At 47.3% G+C, this 22,875-nt stretch overlaps 10 protein-coding genes across 10 annotated transcripts; 3 read left to right on the top strand and 7 right to left on the bottom strand.

The window, feature by feature from the left end:
* Positions 1-1,076: 1,076 nt before the first annotated feature.
* Positions 1,077-1,864, bottom strand: EDB93DRAFT_1243036 (dynactin, subunit p25; the record flags this gene model as incomplete). The annotated part of the gene is made up of 5 exons (XM_041452095.1): positions 1,077-1,171; positions 1,229-1,331; positions 1,390-1,528; positions 1,587-1,771; positions 1,820-1,864. 5 exons carry the CDS (start codon positions 1,862-1,864, stop codon positions 1,077-1,079), a joined length of 567 nt encoding a protein of 188 aa, XP_041302686.1.
* Positions 1,865-2,278: 414 nt separating this feature from the next.
* Positions 2,279-2,828, top strand: EDB93DRAFT_1243035 (uncharacterized protein; the record flags this gene model as incomplete). Its single annotated transcript, XM_041452094.1, has 2 exons — positions 2,279-2,745; positions 2,798-2,828. 2 exons carry the CDS (start codon positions 2,279-2,281, stop codon positions 2,826-2,828), a joined length of 498 nt encoding a protein of 165 aa, XP_041302685.1.
* Positions 2,829-3,022: 194 nt separating this feature from the next.
* Positions 3,023-4,010, bottom strand: EDB93DRAFT_1107923 (uncharacterized protein; the record flags this gene model as incomplete). Its single annotated transcript, XM_041447778.1, has 4 exons — positions 3,023-3,137; positions 3,302-3,432; positions 3,571-3,648; positions 3,909-4,010. The coding sequence occupies 4 exons, from the start codon at positions 4,008-4,010 to the stop codon at positions 3,023-3,025; spliced, it is 426 nt and encodes a 141-aa protein (XP_041302684.1).
* An 876-nt stretch (positions 4,011-4,886) lies between these two features.
* EDB93DRAFT_1072063 (uncharacterized protein) lies at positions 4,887-5,105 on the bottom strand (the record flags this gene model as incomplete). The annotated part of the gene is made up of 1 exon (XM_041444983.1): positions 4,887-5,105. A coding segment is annotated over one exon (219 nt), but the record flags the coding sequence as incomplete, so codon positions are not given.
* A 2,230-nt stretch (positions 5,106-7,335) lies between these two features.
* Positions 7,336-8,632, top strand: EDB93DRAFT_1243034 (phosphoenolpyruvate pyruvate domain-containing protein; the record flags this gene model as incomplete). Its single annotated transcript, XM_041452093.1, has 5 exons — positions 7,336-7,575; positions 7,629-7,837; positions 7,894-8,095; positions 8,146-8,389; positions 8,442-8,632. 5 exons carry the CDS (start codon positions 7,336-7,338, stop codon positions 8,630-8,632), a joined length of 1,086 nt encoding a protein of 361 aa, XP_041302682.1.
* Positions 8,633-9,020: 388 nt separating this feature from the next.
* On the top strand, positions 9,021-11,361 carry EDB93DRAFT_1093979 (FMN-dependent dehydrogenase-domain-containing protein; the record flags this gene model as incomplete). The annotated part of the gene is made up of 16 exons (XM_041446555.1): positions 9,021-9,102; positions 9,195-9,227; positions 9,277-9,285; positions 9,339-9,381; positions 9,435-9,497; positions 9,547-9,676; positions 9,727-9,827; positions 9,883-9,976; positions 10,033-10,119; positions 10,176-10,466; positions 10,517-10,577; positions 10,629-10,663; positions 10,717-10,948; positions 11,003-11,082; positions 11,131-11,263; positions 11,312-11,361. The coding sequence occupies 16 exons, from the start codon at positions 9,021-9,023 to the stop codon at positions 11,359-11,361; spliced, it is 1,524 nt and encodes a 507-aa protein (XP_041302681.1).
* Positions 11,362-11,707: 346 nt separating this feature from the next.
* On the bottom strand, positions 11,708-13,001 carry EDB93DRAFT_1255261 (S-adenosyl-L-methionine-dependent methyltransferase; the record flags this gene model as incomplete). The annotated part of the gene is made up of 5 exons (XM_041453750.1): positions 11,708-11,864; positions 11,938-12,104; positions 12,143-12,450; positions 12,507-12,636; positions 12,690-13,001. The coding sequence occupies 5 exons, from the start codon at positions 12,999-13,001 to the stop codon at positions 11,708-11,710; spliced, it is 1,074 nt and encodes a 357-aa protein (XP_041302680.1).
* A 1,977-nt stretch (positions 13,002-14,978) lies between these two features.
* EDB93DRAFT_1094024 (cation transport protein-domain-containing protein) lies at positions 14,979-18,728 on the bottom strand (the record flags this gene model as incomplete). The annotated part of the gene is made up of 17 exons (XM_041446558.1): positions 14,979-15,239; positions 15,292-15,347; positions 15,396-15,450; positions 15,508-15,534; positions 15,587-15,606; positions 15,655-15,806; positions 15,927-15,965; positions 16,016-16,177; positions 16,233-16,380; positions 16,534-16,599; positions 16,655-16,746; positions 16,804-16,919; positions 16,971-17,677; positions 17,856-18,244; positions 18,292-18,329; positions 18,388-18,577; positions 18,634-18,728. 17 exons carry the CDS (start codon positions 18,726-18,728, stop codon positions 14,979-14,981), a joined length of 2,613 nt encoding a protein of 870 aa, XP_041302679.1.
* A 629-nt stretch (positions 18,729-19,357) lies between these two features.
* On the bottom strand, positions 19,358-20,385 carry EDB93DRAFT_908946 (uncharacterized protein). Its single transcript, XM_041457909.1, has 3 exons — positions 20,077-20,385; positions 19,782-20,020; positions 19,358-19,729 (listed from the first exon to the last, which is right to left on the bottom strand). Exons 1-3 carry the CDS (start codon positions 20,217-20,219, stop codon positions 19,503-19,505), a joined length of 609 nt encoding a protein of 202 aa, XP_041302678.1. The 5' UTR covers positions 20,220-20,385; the 3' UTR covers positions 19,358-19,502.
* A 166-nt stretch (positions 20,386-20,551) lies between these two features.
* EDB93DRAFT_1255259 (riboflavin synthase domain-like protein) lies at positions 20,552-22,791 on the bottom strand (the record flags this gene model as incomplete). Its single annotated transcript, XM_041453749.1, has 10 exons — positions 20,552-20,696; positions 20,748-20,970; positions 21,018-21,161; positions 21,209-21,317; positions 21,373-21,522; positions 21,570-21,742; positions 21,788-21,915; positions 21,968-22,243; positions 22,292-22,566; positions 22,615-22,791. 10 exons carry the CDS (start codon positions 22,789-22,791, stop codon positions 20,552-20,554), a joined length of 1,800 nt encoding a protein of 599 aa, XP_041302677.1.
* Between the last annotated feature and the right edge of the window lie 84 nt (positions 22,792-22,875).

Below are 22,875 nucleotides of genomic sequence, written 5' to 3'. Positions count from 1 at the left end.
CTTACTACTTTGGACTTAGTGAAAAGAAAAGTGCTTCCATAACTCTGGAATGTATGAATCACACTACAGTGATGCTGGTCGGGTCCCACCAAGTCTAAGTTGAGCATACCGCACGAAATCATTAGTACTAGGGTTAAGTTTGAGATCTGTCAAACCTGTGATGAACTTCAACGTAGTTTGTCTCCCACACAATCTAACGTCTTTAAATCACTTACATATTTCGTGTTGGATCCCGCAGAATAAAACGAGAATGTTAAGCTCATACCGTGCTCGATAAGAAGACTACGACGTAGCAGAACGCCCCGAGTGTGTTGAGGTCTCTTGCAGTACCAATTATTTGTAATTTCAGATGCATGGAGGCGAGTTCGCATGCATAGTGACTCAGACATGCAACTGAAAGGAGCACGGTGGCCGACCCTGTGTTTGCATGGATGTGGGGGCCGCATCGGTAAAGAAGCCAATGGGATGGCATATTGGCCACAATGTTTTCTAAACAGAAAAAAAATAATCTGATGGATGTACAAGCCTATCCGACGAAGATTCAGAAGCGATAAACGTCGGAACCAAGGCATGCCGTGGCGTTCGTGTCGGAAGTAAAGCGAGCTCGACAACCCGGGACAAACATACCCCGCGCCGCGATTCCCGCGCAAAACCTTTCTGCAAGGAAAATCTATAAGAAGTTAGAAAACGAGACTATCCCCAAGAAAGCCAGGGAAAGTTACTACATGAGTACCACTCAGCTCTTGGCAAAGATAACAGGAAAGAAAAAGAGAAGTTCTCCAGAAGCGACCCGACAATTAATCACGAGATCGCCGAGGTGCACGCTGATATTATTTCAATTGATGGGAGCGGGCAGGAAAAAATTCGAGCTTGGCCCAAGATACAGTGTCGACGGAAGCCATGGGAAAGAACGAATCGCGTAGCATGACTGAAATGCCATGTTATTATAGATCAAGCAGACGGACAGTATAATGCAAAATACCGCGGCCGCCTGGAGGTGACATGTGATAAATGTGACGATCTGATGGTACAAAGTGATGGTAAGTGGGCTAAGGCTAGGCGAACACGATGTCTAATCATCGATCTAAAGGTTGGAAACGACTGTAGTACTGTTTTGTCTGGGATTCAACCATTTCTTGTGTCGACTCTGGTAGGTCTTCGACAAAGCGACCTATGACAATACAGTCGGGATCATTATTACGAGACAAGCAACATTAAAATCACTAGCCTGGCGAGCCAGCAAACAGTGCCAGAGCTGGAATAACAGTGTTGGGAGGAATGACAGTATTGTCTGCGACCTGCGCGCAATCTTTGATAATCGTAAACTTTCCCTGCAAGACATACCCAATAAGCTTTGAAGACAACGTAGTGATGGCCAGGAAGACTTACAATAACACAATTCTTCCCAATGACAACATGATTCCCAATCGTCGCTGCTTCGACCACGCTGTTGGCACCAATATGAACATAGTCCCCAATTTTCATTGGGTAGTAATTGAAATTTCCGCGATACGTCTTGTATGGTGGCCTGGAGTGCCGTAGAACGTTAGAGTTAGACGCATATGCTATCTCCAAGTAAGCTGTACCTCATCACGCAACCCTCGCCAACGAGGCAGTACCTCCCAAGGGAAATGACGACGGCATGACCAGGACCTGTTCTGCGAAGATCTCCCCGGATGATTGCGCCGCTGGAAATGATAGTCTTTCCTCCGAGAATGATATTCTGAGGTCCAGCTATGGTGGCTCTTCGAGAGACTTTGTTTCCTGTGTCCTAGATCAGTTTCAACAACTGATTGACCCCACTGGGTTCGTCGCTTACAGTTTCGATGAATTCGGCCTTGGAATAATATACTGGCGCGTCCATCGAGGCTATCGCAAAACCCCGAGTTAGTGCACATAAACAAATACAACATAACCTTTATTACAAGTTGCTACTGACATGTTCCAGCTCACTACTTTTAGGTTAGCCAGCTATCAAGCCCATCGGCTTGCTTCATTCAATAGCTCCGTGGTTTGTTACAGACCTGCACGAACTTTGAAGTTTTCAAGTTGGACCACATCCTGTTGTCCGCAGAAGCAGCGGTCACAACTCACTGCTCCAAATCGGAGTCGGCGTCTTTCAACATCCCCTTTAATAGCAGACGATGCTGCGTTGTCGACAAAAGCATCCTCTTCGGGAGATAGCCAAGCTGGGGCAGTTACTTACCATGGTCCACTTACACAGACATTCCGTCGTCTCAAAATTTTCTCGTTGTCATCCTTGGGTCTGTCATGTATTATGACCCCATTCATCTTTATTGTCGAATCATCGCTCCCTCTATCTGCTCGAATTATTTTGGCAGCAACCGCACTTTCCACGAGTTCCATCTCGACCGCCCTCGTCGGGTGGTCCGGCGCATCCTACGTCGTCGACCTGCAAAGGCTTTCGCCAGCCGACAATGGCGGTATCGAAGGCATCGAGATGACCACGCTTACGCTCACGCTAAACACCCTCGTCACGCGTGTGTACGACGCAGACTTCCTAGTGGACACGAAGCGACCATTTGCAAAGTGGACGCTCGCGCAAGATTTCTTACTGCCACCCTCAAATGAGGATGCACTCATGGCGGTGAAAGGTGGTGCACCAGGCGAGGAAGAAACAATAGCGGAAACCTTTAATTCTAGGGGCGAGATTGTGGGACGATGGATTGTAAAATGGGGAAATGATGGTGCAGGAACATGTCGTGGAGTGGGAAAGGTCGTGCGGTACGCAATCCTTATCAGTTGCGCATGTAGAGAGCTAACATTACATGTCCAGATACTTTAATGTGCACGAAGAGCTGCTGTGACAGTTGTGCATCTAGGTCATTACTTCGAGTGAGCAAGATTTTTATCGTTACTCTAGTGACCCACCATTATTTTTACGGTGACCACAAAAATTACGCACATGCTCAGATATTGGCGTGGAGTGTGCTCGAGTAATACCTGCTCTGTATAAATTGCTGATCACGCCGTGTAACCGTTTGGCGGCTCCATTATTCTCTCAGTGCAACACTTGGCCACATTTGACGTCCAAATCAAGCTTAGTAACGCCTGTGATGCTTGGCGCTACCACAGTGACGTCGGATGCCTTCGCCAAGTGATAGTTGAACGTTTTGCTGGACCGTGGTATAATACCAAAGGCAAAACAAAAAGGAAAAATGGGGGGACATCCATTATGAAAAGGTAGTCACACATATGAAAGGCACGGACGACATGACGACTTGCTGAACAACAGATTATACAGTGACCGTTGAAGCAAACCGGTGATTTATCCACGCACACGCCAGCTTCTCGGGTGGCTTTCACACCCCGGGTAGTTTTGAACCCCATAAAATTTGAAGGCTTGGCGATGCAACCATATCTCACCGTGTGGAGCGGCCAGTCGATGACTGCGATATCATATGACACATTCTAGAGACAAATAGTTGAGTCTTGGCGGTCTACAGCTTTTACGGGGTAGATGGGGACTGAAGATGACAGCTTGCCGGTTCAATTATCATTTAGGGGACCATTTTACTGCTTATGGCTCGCATTAAATGGCATGGTGACCGCACGGTTGTATCGACCGGCGGACGTGAACGTGCCATTGGCGCTCGGTCTCGCCCAATACCCGGGCCATCTCACTGCCTAGCAGGCGATACGGTTATTCTACAGTGATATCGATCTAATCAGCTCTCGGTGGTCTTGCCTGTGATTATCAACATGGTATGAATGTCTATCCCTGGAGTACTGCTCGGAAATGTAAGGATCAGTGGGATTGTGTATCTTGTGTTGTCTCTAATGTTGGTTTTTAGATGCAAATTTCAAATCTACCTTGCCTTTGTACCTATCAGGTCTCATTTAAGCAACCTCATACGATGACACGTTCTGTCAACCTCTATACTTACCTGTGCAGCGTCAAACCTTATGCATGCTGTGCTGAGCATGTTTTGTGATTGGAGCGTTCTGCAGCTTGCGCGCTGAGCGAAGTTTTTTTCGAGAGCTTCCATTGCGCCAATATATTCGCGATGCGCGCTGAAAGCTCCGCCGAATATGTATTGTTTTATTCCACGACTTGACTGTCATTTCCGAGACAGAATTACCGGGAATCTCCGCGGTGCGTTGCACTATGTACTTACCCAGCATCTTTGACTGCCGCAAAAGACTTTATTGCGTGCCTGCAGTTGAATTGTGAAGCTGCCATATGACATGTCTAATTAGGGTAGGAATGACGGGCAAGATGGCACTCCGCCGAGTATCCTGGCGCTCTTTGATGGATGTTACATAGACCACACCTGCTAACGGCCCTCCGCAGATCTGACTTTGGCTTGGCATTACGAACTCTTATCACTATACTAATTCGGAACTCCGGGCATCTTGCGCCGGTGGACCTTAATTATAGGATCGTTTGTCATGGCTGGGGCCGGCACTAATCTTGTGTCCTCGAGGCTCGGATATCCTTAATCTCAACTGTCAACTGTCATACGCCGCAACTAGTACTGGCACTGCCTTCAAGCTTCAAGCTTCAACCATAAACCAGCTTGAAATCACGCTCGACTGGTGCGGTACATATGGCATCATTTATGTCATGCGCAGTAAACGGAGCCCAAGACCAAAGATTTGATGGTTATGCAGATTGACAGGACCCCAATATAAATGTCGTGAGTCTCGAAGCTTGTTCTTGAACTGTAAAAGTGTTGATACACATGGTTAGAGGTAAGATCAAGCGATCAAACGGCGGGTGGTGAGACCTATGTGCCAGTGGTGGGCATTGACTTACACCATTTCAGGTGATAGTACAAAACTTCATCTATGGTGCGAATGCCAAGGAGGATACCCAGAACATTTCGGAAGCCTTTTCAACGCCGAGGCACAAAAGGAGTACAACCGACACTGACGGCAGGTGCCCCCGAGGCCGACAGTCTTGAGGACTCAAGTGAGGCTCTCTGGACGCCACCATCAACGAAGACTTCGGATGTAGGGTTGGACCAAGAACCACGGGTCTCGAGTGCGGCAACAACCTCAATCAGTTCTTGAAATCGGATCAAGCCGTATCTAGTTGACGACACCAGGTCAATTCCAATAAGACCGTAGTTGTAGGCCATGAGAGTCGCAGTCCTCGGGTGTAGCGATTGAGTACTGAAAGCATCGATATGATTTAATCTACTGATGGGCCCGGGCTCTGGGAACCTCTTATTCAATCGGAGCTGCCCGCGGGCATTGCCGATCTCACCGAGAACGTTGTAAGATGCGACCGCAAGGATCTACGCATCGCTACTCAACCACTATCAATTTAATAGAATTTGTCCATTACAGTATACTGAGAAGAGAGTTATTGACCAATCAACAACCGAGGTATTACTGATTAATAATGTGAGGACGGAACATGCCTTGATTATTATGGATAACCCTAGACGAAACTTTGGTATGGGTCTCGCGGGCGATGATTTCATCATTAGACGCTGTATAGTAGGCCACCGAATAGCTTGCCTGTCAGAGATTGTTGACTAACCTCCCAAATCACGCAGATCAGCGATTTCACCCAAAGAGGGCTCAGCCGCATCAACTCTTGGCGATCGGTCATTTTTCTCTCGTTTGACTGCACTGTACAGTACTCGGATCGCCAACTCCGAGGCTGCGCAAATCACACGACTCGGCCATCGATGTGTTCCCGAAACCCCTACTGGTAGTCCTACTTACCATCCTTGTATATGTGGGTCACAATGACATCCAAAGGGCGGATAGGCCAAGTTCCTCAATAGGCTAGACTGTGTACGATCTTTACGTTGCACGCATAGCTTCAGGATAATCTTGCTAGCACCAGGATATTCTGGAAAAACCAGCGTGGTGGACGATGAGAAACTTTACTACCACCAGTGACGTACCGGTGGAAACATCGTACGCTTTCTATCCGAGTAGATTCAGATCAGCATTTTAAATTTTAATGGGGGTATTGTGTTTGAGTTTCGCGACATCATCTTATCTACTCCGTCACGGTGAGCTTGTCTTGAGTGATGCCAAGCGGAGACCGCACGCACGATTTATGTCGTTCCTCATAGAATATGCCGTTAGGAGTAAACTGCCTTCCACAATGGATGAGATCATGAGCGTACAAGCGGATCGGAGATAGACCGGACAATGGGCGTATGCATAGGGACTTTGGGCGAAAGTACATCATGCCATGAACGTGTTCACTCGACACCTTCTGAATTAGCGGGATTCATTCTCGTGTATTTCTGGATTATCGCTGACCTTCCTGTAACGCTGAACCAATTGCCTGCACGCAATAGTCATGATCATGATAGGATGTCCATAAATGTCTAACTCCCTTAGCACCGTCTAGGCCTGAGAGGGGATCGCGAAGCGGTGAACCGTGTCAGTGGAATGTACATTTCATTTTGTGGCAGATGAGATCTGGGCGGAGCTCGAGTATACAGTATTGTTCAAAGCTTGGCCCACGGAAACGAGCAGGCTCAGGCTGTCATTGTATTTCCAGAAACCAGAGAGTACCCGAGTTTGGATTTTCCATTTGTGTCAAAAAATAAATAGTTGTATACAGGTTGAATAAATATCATATTCCTCGAGGTGGCCGTCGATACGTCCCAGTACGTATCAAGCCACGTGGCCTTCCGCTCGTGAGATCCTGCCATAAAAGGAAATATATAACAACGAGTTAGATGCCTCCACTGAGTCAAACCATCTCCCTACAACCGGTAGTCGGTCCTAAACTTTGTTTCATGTGCTGATTCTGGTTTCATATCCTGATCGGCGCCGGTGTGCTGGTTTAGAAACTGTGAGCTGTGCGTGCGGGCGAATTTAACTCAACCCTGAGTTAGCGCCGCCTAGGGAATTTCGCTTCGGACTTCTATTGGCTGCCGGCAATGTGTCTCGGAGTACTACTACTAGTGCACTGCCAAGACCCTTCACACTCTTCCCGTTTTCTCCTTGCTCCGCGTCAAATGATCTGATAGGTGTCCCGTGCTTTACCCCTTTCATAATCTTCTCTCCTCCGCTTGTCTCCGCAGCACCTTTTCTTTTTTTCTATGTCCAAATCGAACTTCCTCTCACTGAAATCATGATGTGGCTGAAGCTATCAGCTATGATATCCTTAACGTATACGTTACCATTTTCTGCCGGTTTACGGTTTTTGCTGCCGCGGAATATTCCTACCCGAAGGTTATAAGGCCGTACACATTACTTACAATTGCTATCATCCCCTTCCCTTCCTTCAACACTGGCTGCCTGTACACCACATTAAAGCCCAACCTTTCAAAGCTTTTCAAGCTGTTGCTCACTCGCACACTCCGTTTCTATACATCCAAATTTTTCTTTTCAATGGCACCTGGACTTGGTTTTTTCAAAAGCTCCGACTCTAGCGAAGCTCCAGTCGTCCAAATCTCCCCAGATGCAGAGCCTGAAGATATCGGTGCCTCCAAATCTATTCCCCCACAAGTGACGCCTAAGTCTGGTGTCTACTACAACCCCCGCCTTGACCCGAACAACTTCCTGGAGGGTGAACTCTCTCTTGACGCTGCTACCCGTCTTCGTCAAATGCTTGCCAGGCCAGGTATCGTTGTAAGTACAATGTCTTTTCTGTGGATTGGCTATTCTGAGCCGTGTCCTACCAGATTGCCCCTGGTATCTGCGATGGTATCAGTGCCCGTTGCGCGCTCGAGGCTGGTTTCGATTGTTTGTACCAAAGTGGCGCAGCAACAACCGCTTCGCGTTTGGGCATGCCAGACCTTGCCATTGCTACACTGAACGACTTCGTCCAAAGTGCGCAGATGGTGTGCGGCTTGAGCCCAACCACTCCTGTCATTGCTGATGCTGATACTGGGTAAGCGTATCTTGTATACGTGCAGACATCTCAGTTAACGCCTTTGCATAATTCAGATTCGGCGGTACTGCCATGGTTGCTCGCACAGTCTATCAATACATCCGTGCTGGTGTTGCTGCCATGCATATCGAGGACCAAGTGCAAACTAAACGTTGCGGTCACTTGACTGGCAAGCAGGTTGTCTCCAGAGAGGAATTTGTCACCCGTATTCGAGCTGCTGTCATTGCTCGTGACTCTTTCCCCGGAGGTTCTAACTTCGTAAGGGGTAATTTGTGATTCTTAATTTCTGATCTCATCTATCTTGATAGGTCATTATTGGACGTACTGACTCCGCTCAGGTCCTTGGCATGGAAGAAGCTGTATTTCGGTTGAAGCTGGCGGCAGATGCCGGTGCCGATGTCTGCTTCATCGAAGGCGTCAAAACCGCTCAGCTTCTAACCTCTACAGTCGAAGCCTTGAAACCTAAACCCGTTCTTGTAAATGTTATTTCTGGTGGCCTAACACCCTCCTTTACTACCAAAGAGGCCGAGGCGCTCGGCGCCAAGATGATAAGTAAGTTGAGCACACTATCTACATGAGAGGGGATGATTGAACATGTTTTTAGTTTTCTCACTCGTTTCCTGTGTCGCTGCCGTGCACGGCATTCGTGCCGCTATGAAATCCCTGAAGAAGACTGGCACTGACTTTTCATCGGCCAAGGGCATGGATCCCAAGGCCTTCTTTGAAGTCATGGGTCTTCAAGAAGTTGTCGACTTAGATGCAAGGGCAGGAGGTAGTGCGTTTGACGTCATTTAGTGCCAAATTGGCTCGGACATCAATGCATCACTCTCGTTACTGTGCCATTCTAATTCGCTTTTCCGACTGTTTCAATTAACGCAGGCATCGGCACCCAACTATCATTACGCTGTTATCATTAGATTTTTCTTTACCTCTCTACAAGCAGCATGCATGCAATACATCTGAAATTCTTATAATAATAACGCAAACTAAGCGAGGCTGTTCATGACGATCACAGGTTCCCGGAATGGGTCGCCGACTCCAGAAATACTCCATCCGGCATCCAGTCGGCCACGGCGCTCCGTCGGTTCTTATGACCTCAAGAGTTTGACCATTTGAATAAGCTTGTAAAGCAACCTTCTTCAAGACCATCGTGTTCAGGTTCTCTTACAACGCAACAACCACCATGGCAAGCTCAGGCAGAACGTACTCTGGCAAGGAAGTCGCTGTGCACAACAGCCGCGAGAGCTGCTGGATTATTGTACATGGTGAGTGCATATTTCTCATATGATCCCAGCCTTGTATTCGTCTACCTCGGGGTCAACAAAAGTGAATAGCTGACTTGCACCTTTGTATGTAGGCAAGGTCTACGATGTCACAGACTTCCTGGACGGTAAGCACCTTACAATGTGACCAACTCTAGACTGACTGTACCTGCACAGACCACCCTGGTGAAACACAACCTCTTGTGCAACAATGCATATCGACTGATTGATAACAACAGGTGGAAGCAAGATAATCTTGAAGTATGCTGGAAAGGACGCGACGTACGTCATTCTCAATGCCTTCCGCTTGTTTGTTTCTTATGTCATTCTGACAGTGCAGAATATGACCCAATTCATCCACCGGATGCCATTACGACTAACCTCAAACCTGAGAAACAGTCAGCGTTTTCCATTGACATGATCATGGCCAAAACTCACTCATGTCAGATTGGGGAGTGTTGATCTCACGACTGTGGAGAAGGCTGAGGTGAAGATTACTGACGAAGAACATGCACGTCAAGAACGTATTGCTGCTCGCCCACCCCTTTCTGAGATGTTGAGCCTTCATGACTTTGAGGTTTGCTTTCGCTATCTGGACAATTCATATATTCATTCACTGTTCTACAGGCCATTGCGAAATATACTATACCAGAGAAAGCATGGGCATATTACTCTTCAGCAGCTGATGATGAAATCACGAACAGGGAGAATCATGCTGCCTTTCATAGGTATATCTAATCACAAACCAACGTATGGAATTCTGATCAACGTTACGTACTCCAGGATATGGTTTCGTCCACGGATTCTTAGAGATGTGACTAAAGTCGATTGGTCAACAACAATACTAGGGCAGAAGTCAAGCATGCCGGTGTACATCGTACACTCTATTTTTTCCAATCGAATGTTTAATATTCTAAATGGTCTATTCTACAGAGTGCCACAGCGTTGGGAAAGTTGGGTCATCCCGACGGCGAGTTAAATTTGACACGGGCAGCGGCGAAACATGGTATTATCCAGATGGTTCGTATTTCTGATGGATCCATATCATTGAGTTGCCGTTACCATGTTCGTTTTAGATCCCAACCCTTGCTTCGTGCTCCTTCGATGAAATCGTGGACAATGCAGCCCCTGGCCAAGTCCAGTTCTTCCAACTTTATGTCAATAAAGATCGCGCAATTACGAAACGTATAGTTCAGCATGCTGAGAAACGCGGCATCAAAGGTCTATTCATTACCGTCGATGCCCCACAGCTCGGCCGCAGAGAAAAAGACATGCGACAAAAGTTTGAAGCTGATGACCCCTCGGAGGTTAGGAGGGCGGACCAAGGGGGAGTCGATCGCTCCCAGGGAGCCGCGCGAGCTATCAGCGTGAGTGATATGCAGGGTTCCATGGTCGTGCATGGCTCATTGACTGACAGTCTTTCATCGACCCTGGATTGAATTGGTCTGATATGGCATGGTTTAGGAATATCACTAACAGTAAGGGGCAGAAGCACTTGTCCAAAAACTATCTGGTCTCATGATTTGAAGTGCCCCTCATCCTGAAAGGTGTTCAATGTTGGGAGGTACTTTGAGTATCCTTTCCTGGTATCGAGCCTTACATACATTTTTATGCTAGGATGCACTGGAAGCATACGACATCGGACTTAGTGGCGTCGTTCTATCAAATCATGGCGGACGTCAGCTCGAATTCGCACGGTCAGGTCTTGAAGTACTCGTTGAAGTCACCACCAAACTCAAGGAGAAACGTGGATTGTCGTTTCCTAATGAGAAATTCCAGCTATTCATCGATGGTGGTGTCCGCCGTGCGACTGACGTGTTGAAAGCCGTTGCATTGGGTGCTACAGCTGGTAAGTCGAGAAACCATATATGAAATCATGCTTCTGTGTGCTGATCCTGCACAGTTGGTGTTGGTCGACCATTCTTGTATGCCTACTCATCTTACGGACCTGAGGGTGTCAACCAGGCCCTTCAAATTTTGCATGTGTGTTTCTTCTCCCCAAAGATATACGTCTTCTGATTACGCTGATAGGATGAGTTTGAAATGAACATGCGTTTGCTGGGGGCACGCAACATAAAGGAGGTCATACCAGAGATGGTTGACTCCTCAAACATCCACCTGCACATAGTTTCTGTGCCTAATGATAACCTCTATGAGAGCAACTGTAAGTCCTGTATCTTCTCTTTGATATTCTAATACGATTCCCTTGTAGACGAACGACTTCAAGGTGCCCGTCTCAGAGAGATCAAGAACAAGCTGTAGACATCTACTTGGCGTGTGCCGGACTAGAACTAGGCTCTGGGACCTCCATCATACCGCTGTATGTAGATTACTTGCAGGATTTAGGTGATTGGTCGATTTGAAATAGACTTCGAATGACGTTGGGCGCGCGGAGTTGCGCTCATTCTTTTTATTATTATTACGGCACTGACTGCGGAATCTCTCTTCTTTCTCTTGTCCTTCTCTTTGTTTGGTGAGAACAGTTATGCTCCGCTCGTATTAGTGTACTGCTTGGCGAGTTCAATATGACCACATTCACTGGAACATTTGACACATACATTACTGCGCACGCCTCAAAGGGATTATGACGACAAAAAGTGGCGTCATACTATATGATATGTTGTTGTTTGACCGGACGCAAGCCCCATTCAATCCATGGGGATATTGTCGCGGCCGATAAGGCCTTCATACCCCATGTGATTGCATAGTGTTCCAAAACAAGATTGAGCTCTTCGACCTCATCAAGCATTTCAAGGCTAGATATTCTGTGTAAGATACAGATAAACGAGATTTACTGAATCATAATCATATTAAGTATATCATAAGAAGAAGACTGACCTTTCTAATTCTGACGGCTCTATGTAATTGCTTCTGATGTTCCGAAGAGTCAGCGCCTTCGCAGAAGTGAATCCATGCCTTAGGAAACGGGCGGGGAGAGAGTCTACCGAAGGATATGGCTTCGCCCCAGGAAGAGAAACATTTCTCGCCTTTTGTGATACATTGCACTAAGATTAGACAGTCAACGTCAAAGCGGACGACTTACTCGGAGATTGTTCATCATGACCTGCCCAAAGGAATCTTCCAGCCCGAACATTTCATACACCGTACATCCCAAAGTGCCTGGCGATGGAGTGTGGGTACTTGGACTGAAGAAGTCAACAAACCATTGGATCAAAGTGGATGAGGCCTCCGGAGACATGTAAACCAACACGCATTCAAACAATAGAAGTGTTGGAAGAGCAGGTGACAGATGCTCTTTGAAGAGGCCTGGAAAAATATCTACGGGGGGTCTGCGAAGATCACATGGCAAAAGATGATATGTAGACGAGTGCAGAGCCTGCCCGCCAAGATCTGTGACAAGGATCATTGAAGTGATCATTCGCGCATCGTTCGGCGATCTCACTGACCTAACTCCGAATGACCAAGAGTAGTGCTGAGCCCACTTCTCGGATTGCGAATGGCCATTGCTTTCTTCAGGGTCACGTCTGGGAAGTCGAGTTCGAAATAGGCTCCGATCTGTTCTTTCCAGGGTCCATCCTACTGGTCGTTCATCGTCAGCCCGTCGTTGGGGATAGGAAGCCATTGATTACCATTAAACGCCAAAACCGTGTATCACTCCCTGCTCCGAGACTAACAATCTGACAAGGTTTCCCCTCCGACTTGCAGAGGTCAAGCCACTGTTCCACAAGTCTGTCGATAGCTTCGGATCGCACATGGGTGCCGATATTGATCAATGGTGGTCGCAGAGGCTGTAGCTGTGCCCGAGGCACCAGGGAACTGATGAAGCGGTCGTTCAGATAGCCTTTCCTAACTGCAGATAGTCGTGCCAACGCTGCATCTGAATCTGTCTGACGAATAGCAGCATCGACATCTTCGCCTCGATGGGGTGCGGGCGGGTACATTTCGTGAATGATTAGGGCGAAAGTACTGTTTTGGAATTCTACCCCGAAGTGAGGTATGAGTGTAAGGTTAGAATATGTAAGGACTTCGAGTAGTGGCTGTGCATCGCGTGACTTCTCTTCTCCGTCCTACCACACAGCGCCCAGGCTAGCTCTGGCACCCTGCAGATGCTCTGCAGCCTCCCGCCTTTGGGATTTTCTTTTCCCCACACCACTCCCTTTCCTTCGCAGCCTACATTATAATTTTCTACTATACCAATACTCAATTCCTTAGCTATATAGTCACATCCAAGCTACTGTCAGTGGGTCCGGGTGGCTGGCGCCCGAACCTGCGGCTGGGTCTGAGGCTGCGAGGTTGCTCAACCGCCCTCGCAGCTCACATCGGCTAACTTTTGCACAGGTCGGGCCAGGGCCAGGTTGCCCCTTCGGGGCTTCCACCCACAAAGCTATTTGCTTGCATGCAAGCAGACATTTTTTCTCGTTCTCACTATTGCACACGCCGCCAACAACTGTTTTCAACTTTGTACCAAATGATTGGTTATCATATGATAAGAGCTCATTCCTCTTAAATCATACACACTCCTCGGATCCCTGCCCACGCCTCGCTTATCGCTGAGCGCTGAGCTCCCATGTAAATCAATTGATTATCACGGGTCGCGGAGATTTCCAGCGATCCGACAGTCAAGTCTTTTGTTTTTAGCGACGTCAATGTCATTGATTTCAGCCTCGAGGATCACGGAAACTTTGATTTTAATATCTTGCCGAAGCAATGCGCGTACACTATGCCTCATGGATCATCAAGCAACAATACTGTATGTATTCCGTTTGTCCCCCTTTGAGCTGATAGTCTTCATTCTTAGATATTGTGACTTCCCACTGCAGAGTCTCCCAATCGGAATGTAGCTCCGGTTTCATGTTAGACTCACTGCATGAATTCTCCGCTTTCCCTGCAAGTGTTTTGCTGTATTCAGGTGAACTATGCCGTACACGAGGGTTTTTTTACAAAACGTGAACTTTGTCTCTACAAGGTATAGTATAATTGATGTCCAACCAGCTGACAAGGCCAATCTTACCATTTTCTCAACAGTATGGGCTCGAAGAAATCTTTCTTGCCGTCCGCATTGTTCTTGAGAATACGAGACCTGCCACGACAAGAGCAAAAGAATTTCGTTTTCTGTCCGAAATCTCGGTGAACTTGAAGTTTCAAGATTTTCGCTGAATGCACCCAACAAGTTGAGCTATTTCAGCAACTGTCTTCTGTTGCTGAAAACGCCAGGTAATGTTAATATTCCTATCCCGCAGTTCCGTGAAGTGTGTAGTTCAATGAGAATATTGTAGGCACAGATATAAATAGGTTGGTCCAACAAGGAGTGAACGTGTTTTTATGCTGTAAATTTAGAGTTCGACCTGAGGGCCGCAGTTTGTTCGTGAGGCGAGTAAGTACCATATAGACCCAATATTTGATGGTAGCTACATAAAACCACATTGAATGTCGGATCTAGTAGTGGCACTGTGCTAATACTTAGGAGGCCAAATTATCCCTCGACATATTGAAAACCAATCTGGTACCTCTCTGGCAATACTACCGGGTTTATAACTAATTTCTGATGGCCGACTCAAACTTCTTATGGTGGCCGAGCAATTGTGCCTCGGCGCCGTCGAGTTCGGGACGAAGTCCGGCACTGGATGATCAAACTGATTTCTGCCCGGCGAACGCTTCAATATCTATTCTTGTTCGATGTTACGCACTCTTTAGCTTTATTTATCATAACGGGCCAGGTGATTATTCTACTACTAGCCTGCCACGCTAGCCTTTCTTGCTTGCCAGATCATCGCGCAACCAGACTCAGTAACACGGGCCCGACAAACCATTGAGTCAGAGCCGCTCCTGAAGATCCCGTTGTCTTCCAGGCTCAACAAGAGCATCGTATCTGCCACTTCGCTTCTCATCTTCTTCCTTCAGTCGTCCCTCAAACTAATCTAGATCTCGTTGCTGGAAGTGAGACCGTCCTCTTTCGAAGGGGCGTCGCGCGTGTGTAGCGACCCGCCATGGGCGCTTGATTGCCTATCATCATGCGTGACAGGGACGGGCGGCTCGTCATTCGTTTTTTCAAATTCGGAGGGGAGCATGATAGCGCGGTCGATGGCCTCTGGGAGACCACGATGTCGCCCGCGAAGCATGACGAGGCATATTATGAGCTTTGAAAGAGGCTTCCAGGCACCGGAAAACGAGTAATTTTCCTACCACAGCATAAGAATACAGTGATTATAACACAGCATCTCCGTCACTTACGGTAGGTATACCAAGACTGAGACCAACAGTGCCGTATGCAGAGACTAATTCGAAAACTTGTCGGAATTGAGCCGAGACCGCAATTCGATACGACGAGGACATACTAATAGTAAAAATATTGAACCAGCCTTGTATCTCCGTGTTTTCCAAGTTTCCGCGCTACCATTAGTTGACCCATTAGAACCATTGCGAATCCTCCGTCGTTACGTCACTCACCTCTATGATACAAACCAACACCAGCGCCTACGTCAGACAATTTCAGTCTAGTCCCCCACGTGACTGCGTGCAAGCTTACGAGACACAACCACCACATATCTTGATATCTGGATGAGACAAGTCATTAGACAAGAAGATAAGACATACCAAACGCCAATTGTCGACGTGCATGCATGGCCAAGTATCGAGACCATACCGTCATCCTTGGACCTGTGGTTGAAAAGGCATTTTCAACCTCTGAATCATCATCCTTGTATATACCCAGGGATTGCTCTTCATAGACGTTTGTCGAACGGACACTGGATTAATAAGCATCATAATTACCTATCTGCATGGTTGCTAGTGGCGAACGCACCTTAGTGCAATAGGGTCTTGACAGGCAGTCAGTTTTACGTGTATCGTCAAGATAATCAAGGCACTTACATACGCTAACATACATCATGATCACATATATGACTCTGTTCCCTGAAGTCAATGCCTTTTCCATACAACAATTGCTCAACCTAACTTGACAGCAGGAGCTATTCTGGCAAGCGGAACTATTCCAAACCCCGCAGCACGAACAGCGATAGCCTGATACAGTCCGGCAACAACCCTCGTTCCCAAAGGTATGGAATCGATGTCAGGGTTACCAATATCAAGGACCAAAAAGCAGAACCAGTCTGTAAGGCTATATTACCGAGTTCAGTATTACGATAACAGAAATAGTCGTGAGATGTGCATACTTCATCATGAGCAGAATCGTAAGAAGAAACCAAGTTTGGTACGAAGGGAAAAGATAAACAAAGCATCGGCGGGGATGGTCCAGGAGAAAATGCAGTGTTTCATCCAGTCGAGAGTCCTTCGTTACAAGTTTCGTGATGATCCAGCTTTCTATAATGAACAACAAGCAAGTTTATCACAGAGAGAGCATACTTACATGAGAAACCGGAGCCTTCAGATTGTTGAGTAAGAACTGTTATGCACTCCGGATTTCAAACTCACAGTATAGGCTAACGATGACGAATGGTTATTATGTTGTTAAACTGAGCGCAGTGGCACTTACAAATGCAGTGTTGCCAGCCAAAATACAAAATATCATAAAAAAGATCACTTAACCAAGAAAAAACGTCAACATTATTCAGTATACATGATATATAATACTCACTTGGATAAGCTGTCTGGAAGGGTACCATATTCTGGTCAACAAGAGAAGTTCCGGTGTTTGTGTATGCTGATACGACTTGGAACAATGAAAACCTGCATTCTTCTATTAGTCGACGTGTTTCATTTAGCGCTGTAAGACGCGCTGCTCACCAAGGAACTGTAATTACTCTAAATTGCGCAGGAGGTACGAAATCGCTCGCCCACTTTGGCAATGTCATGTAAGGAGCGATCACCACAAAGGAAACCAGTTGTACGACTATGTGATACTACGAAGACATTTTAACTCGGCGAGGACGACTGAAAACAAGATCACTCACAGATGCAACTAACCATAGCAGCGCGTTCAGTGCCCGATATTCAACCCCACCCAATTCCTCAAGCTGTTCGTTAGTCGAAAGATGAAACGCAGAATTCCGCCCAACGACGGCGTCGAACGAAATATACGTTACAGGCTTCGTACCCTCCTTAGCACTGATGCTTCCGCTGTGTGTTGGCCTCCCAGGGATACTCGAAGCGCCACTCGTAGTCCGTCCAAGCCCACCGCCCGTCAGTGTAGTAGTGATAGGAATCGTCACAGTTCTCTTCAGTCTATTCATGGTATTAGGAAACAGCCAGCCAAACAGCATACCCAGCAGTTCGTGGGGCATAGGAAAGCCCCCGAACCCTCGTAGCATCTGCTCCTGCGGTTGGTCGACATGATACAGATTCGATGCGCGCCTAGCATCACTAGATCGATGTGTTTGAATGGTCGGGTGCTGTGCTAATGGCACGTGCGGTTGTTGAGGGACTACGGAAGAACGGCGGCGGCGGCGGCGGGGAGCAGAGAACCCTGAAATATTTGATGAAATTTCAGGGGAACCTGAGCGTCCGATTTGGCTACCGACAGGAAATAGTGGGGGATGGGAACGAGAAACGTTGGGTGCGAACTCGATAGTTGCTGTCTGTGGCATTTCAGTCGATACAGCGGACATTACAGCACCTTTACCCGCTTCGGGCATGCAATTTGAGAGTTCCCCACGACTTTCTGAACCGGAAAGACGACCTACGTGCCCACTGATGTAAGATAGATGTCAAGCTCGCCGGTACCAAATATAGGGTTGTAGATGCTTACGGGAGGGTTCTTTTTAGATCTGCGGGCCCTACGTTGGTACTTTCTACATGGAGGTTCTTGATCTCGACATCATTTTCCAACTCAATATGACGGGGAGAGGGCCCTTGCCCTTGTTCTTCTTCTTGCATATTCAAGCTCGTTGCAGATTTCAACGAAAAATGCTTCATAGGGACCGTACCGCTTTCTGTAATCCGTCCGCTCGGGTTGACCAGTTTGGGTTGACTATCCACGCGCCTGATCATATCGGGTCTCAATATCTTTGTGCCGTCCTTCGGTGTCGTTCGAGGATCGTCACTAGCAGAACCCTCCAGTACTGTACTAAGGATGTTTTTCCTTCGGAAGATACGGCGGGGCCAGTTGCTTTTGCTGCCGACAGAATTCTGTGCAGATGCAGTGGCAAGCTGCTGTTCTACCTTGATCGCAGCCTTTCTGGCAGCCTCTGCTCCAATGATATGATCGAATGTCGTAGCAAAGTAGTACCTGTAACATTATGAGTGAATATCATTGACGCGCATGGTATAAATAACAACCTCCTGATGTACACCATCACCCATGACACAATAACCTGGAGCCAAGGTTAGAGAGCCATCATGCCACAGTGTCCCTGAAGCCAAGGAACGCACTATGTTTCCAATACACATCTGGATGAACAACAACACTTGCTGCCAAGCAGTAAGCTGGCTCAAGTTCACTGTCGCGAGACCGCACATAGTTATCGCGCTGACTGAATTGTATAGCGCATCGATGTATGATATTGGATATTTGCCATTGCTAGCATAAAGGATTCCGGAGAATATCAGGGGAGTCAAAGTGCTAAAAACACATGTCAACAAATTCTGCGATGAAGCTAAATGATATGGCGAGCTCACAAGAAGATGACATGTATGCGGAAAAAGTTGAGATGCGTCCTGATGGTTGTCCATGGGCTGTGTTCTGAAGATGATGCTGAGACTTGCGCCGACATTTCGGCGTCACCGCGATGATGGGCGAACTTGGTGAGAACGAGAACAACCCTTCCAACTGGCCATTATAATGACATTAGTCGGAGATTGACATGCTGATGTAAGCAAGAAGTCGCTGTATCTAGTGAACGAAAGACAAGAAAAGTGCGGCCAAAGAATACCGTGTGAGTTACGCGTATTAAGTAGAGTAGCACTTGCGCGATATGAGAATGCTATGCAAAGAATTAAATGTCAAAAATGGATTGTGGTAGAGCCGTTAGAAATGAGGAAGCCGGTTATATCAAGTCGCGATTCTACAGTGACCTAGTGAAAAAGAGTTTTGAGATACCTGCTCCGGACAGTTCGGGCGCATACGCCGCCGACGTCGGAGTTTTTGAGGAGGGAGTACTTGAGTTGGACGGAGTTAATGATGAAGAGGGTTTTGCCATCTACCGAAAACGTAACGGGCACGGATCCGAAAGACCGTACGACTTTGGCGGCTGGTGATAATGGGACTGAGGCATCATCTGCGCTAGTGATCTAAAACCGATGGATTCTACACGTAACAATTAGCACTGGACATGGCGTAACGTTAGCATGAGGATAGAATAAGATCAGGTCGTACTGAATCCACATGATAGGGGCTGAGACGCCAGATATCCCTTAAGGACACGCCCTTCGACGTCTCAATTGAGAACTAGCTTTTGGAGATCCAATATCAATAGGAGTGGGAGACTGCGATTGCGGTGAAAGAGCTACGATGATCTGCTCTACGGCAGGCCCTCTGCCCAAACTGACTACGAAGGGAGCGGAGTCTGGGACTTGGTAGAACTTGTGGTGCCAGTAGGTTGGGCGTTTATTGGGCATGAACAAACGTGTGTTAACTCCCGATCGAGATCGTATGTTGAGCATTGCACGAGGAAATACAGGGGAACGTGGGATGACCTCGCAAAGGGTAACAATCGTGTAGCAATAGCATTGCATCTGATCTGTTTTATACGGTCACACAACTCAATTTGACGTCCTAATATCACGATAATGAGTTCAACCGATCGAGTCACAGAAATTTTGCTCACTTGAAATATGAACTACACACGAGAGCTGGTATTTAGGCCTTGCCCAGCTCGTGAAGTAAACGACCATGTGCACATAGCTCTCAAGCTCCTCTTCCTTAGGATGCTCGAGGTTGCACAACGGCTTCTTGACACACTCGTATATAACACATTCCGTGATTACCTGTCGCTTTAACAGCTCGCTGAGGAACATCATGAGACCGAGACCCAGGCGCTTTGCCTTTTGTTCAGCGTAGAAATATCTGCCTTCTGTTCACCAACAGCTTTGTCATCTGAGGCCTTTAGAGCAGGGGGCAACTTCCCTTCAGAGCCGCACGTGGTCAATATCCTCTTGACACAGGCTGAGCAAATACCTCCGGAAGAGCTGACTACCGGTGATAGGTTTTCCTTCCACATCGTTCCCTCCGGACTGATCTGTTCTCTTCCAACAGAGCCGTGCATACATCTTGCTCCATTCGTCGCGTGCTCGATTGCCAGTCGAATGACTCGGATGAGGGTCCGCCCGTCTTCTCTTTCACCCAGTGGATGATATGATATGAAATCAAGTTGAATCTCTCTATCGTAAGCTTGTCGAGCAGCACCTTGACCTTGCAGGCAACCAGCTCAGGTGGTTGATGTCATGTTGGATCTTACGAGTTGTACTGACAGGAACCTTGGTTGACAAATTGAGGGGTGCGACAAGCTCGGAGTTGGCACCCAGTACAGGTGCAACGCCAGATGATCCTAGACCAGAAACCCGTCCTTGCTGGGATGCTCACTGGTTTCGAATGTTCTCAGCTCCAACATTCCTCAATCAACCTTCCCTCCCTCTCCATCGCAGCAACATACTCCACAGCCTCAGCATTCGACCTTCCTCCGAACCTTTCCACTGCGCCTCGCACAGCTTCGCGGACGGCAGTAGGCATTTTGTTCGAAGAACTATAATAAGAGCTTGAATTTCATCGCACGTTACATATAATCTAGACCCACCCTGAGATGATAATGATGCCTCGTTGCTGCCCTAGCATTGTCCAAAGATCTTGTGCATCTTCCTTCATCAAATCTTGCACATACGTCCGTTTGACACCCTCTGGTCCATCACGAGAACATGCAACGCGGTAACGGAGTTTTTGTTCTTCCGCGTGAGATTCCCATTCCGTGTGATAATGCTGATCCTTGTGTGCAGAACGGCAACCAAAGTATAAGGTAGTATCTGGGATCATCAAGGATCAGCTGATATACAAAGATAGCAAAACATACTGATGTATCCCTCGTGCATGCGTTGCTCAATGACGGCACGCATAGGTGCAATACCTGTTCCGGGACCCACGCACACCACTGGTGTGTTTGGATCCGTAGGAAGTGAGATGAAACCCTTTCTGAGACCGATACGAAGAGTATCTCCTGGAGATGATATAAGTTCAGGGACTGTGCTAGAACGCCGCACTGACTTAATTTAAGCCCCGATAGATAACTAGTACAGACACCTTTTCGATGGATTTTCAACTTTGTGCGATAGCGCACTATAGCAACACAGAGATGGATTTCACGGGGATGGAGCTGACAAAACACAGGTAAATTGGGCTACAGTGAGCATGTTTCGACTCGAGCTCACCTCGATGGAACTAGCAATCGAGAACTCTCTTGGTCTAAGTGGAGGGAACAAGTCAAAGACATACTCTCTCGGTATCCTTGCTGATCGAAACTCGGACAATACTTCCCAGGCCGTGCGTTTCACGCGTTGACAATAATCATACATGTCGTCCTGCACATCCTCAATAAATGAAAGAAAGATGCAAAAACCTGACGTACCGCTCCTTCTATTGATACAAATTCATCAAGTTTTTCGCGTTCGAGCTCATCGATAGCAAAATGTCGCAGCAGTTGGAAAAAAGATCGGCGGGGTACAGCATTGAAATCGACATAGCGTGTGAATAGGATTCGAAGGGAAACGATGTTCGGTAGATGGTCGGGCAACGTTTGATCTATAAGACATTAGACAGGTCTTACTGGGTCCTGTTTCGTCCTACCTAACATTGTATGTTCTATTGTGAAAAAATCGTCGGCAACATCTGCCCAGCCCATGGTGACAAGGAAAGAGTCAACTTCTGATGCAGCTGCAGACGGATGAATCACAGCAACATCTCCAGGATTATATCTAAAATTTTCCATCAGTAGCGGTAAAAAATTCAAGATAAAAAGACCTGTACTTTATATCGTCTTCGAAAGAGAACTCAAAATGGCGTACGTCCTGAAACCAATCCTCCGCAGTGATCCGTCTGTTGCATTTCACCGAAGCTATATGAAATTTCGTGTCCTCATCTAGAGGATCTGGATCCAGCGAGGTATCGGATGCTACATTGCTCAAGGATACGCGAGGTGGTGGTCGACCAGCCGGAATGTAATCTTGCTCGTGCGATAGTGGGTAGAGCTGTATGAGGACTTCTAGGAGACGTTCAATCCAAGGATCTAATGCACCATCTACCCTGCACTTTAATCAGCCTCATGAGACGGGGGAAACGAAGGATACCCACCCCATGCGATGTTGCTCGTCTCCTTCTCCTCGTGAGCAAATTTCATAACCTCCCAAACTCTGCATTCTTCTCGATAGTTTCTTTGCCGGCCAACAGAATTTCTCATAGGCCGTATCGCCAAGGCCGAACACGCAGAAATCCATATCTTCGAATAGGTCATCTGGGAGATCAGACCTCAGCAACATGTTCCATAACGAAGTCATGGCTCTGGGTTCAGCTCCCCAGCCAGTGGTCGAAACGACAAAGATGACCAAGTGCTCTGAAATCAATGTTTCCTGTACAGTACTTGAACACCATGTTACAAGGATTGGGAAGCTGCCTACTGGTGGATACACATCCATGCTCTGCACACGACAGTGAAAACGGACTCTTCGACATTCCCTTGCAATGCGATCAGCAGTTTCTTGAGCTGTACCTGTTTCCGTAGCGTAGAGAATCAAAAGTTCGCGAGCCACAGATGAATGTTGATTATCTTCTCCATGATCACCGTATGTAGACATATGTTGGACGTTTGATGAACATGAACATGAAGGCTGATTATCAGATAGCTGTGAAAAAAAGAAACGTTTGTCCTCCTTTTAAAT

Source organism: Suillus bovinus (assembly GCF_016758785.1).
Source record: "Suillus bovinus strain UH-Sbo-P2 chromosome Unknown EDB93scaffold_89, whole genome shotgun sequence".
NCBI classification, from domain to species: Eukaryota; Fungi; Basidiomycota; class Agaricomycetes; order Boletales; family Suillaceae; genus Suillus; species Suillus bovinus.
Note: the sequence above shows the minus strand (reverse complement) of the source record. Positions and strands in the feature narration are given on the sequence as shown.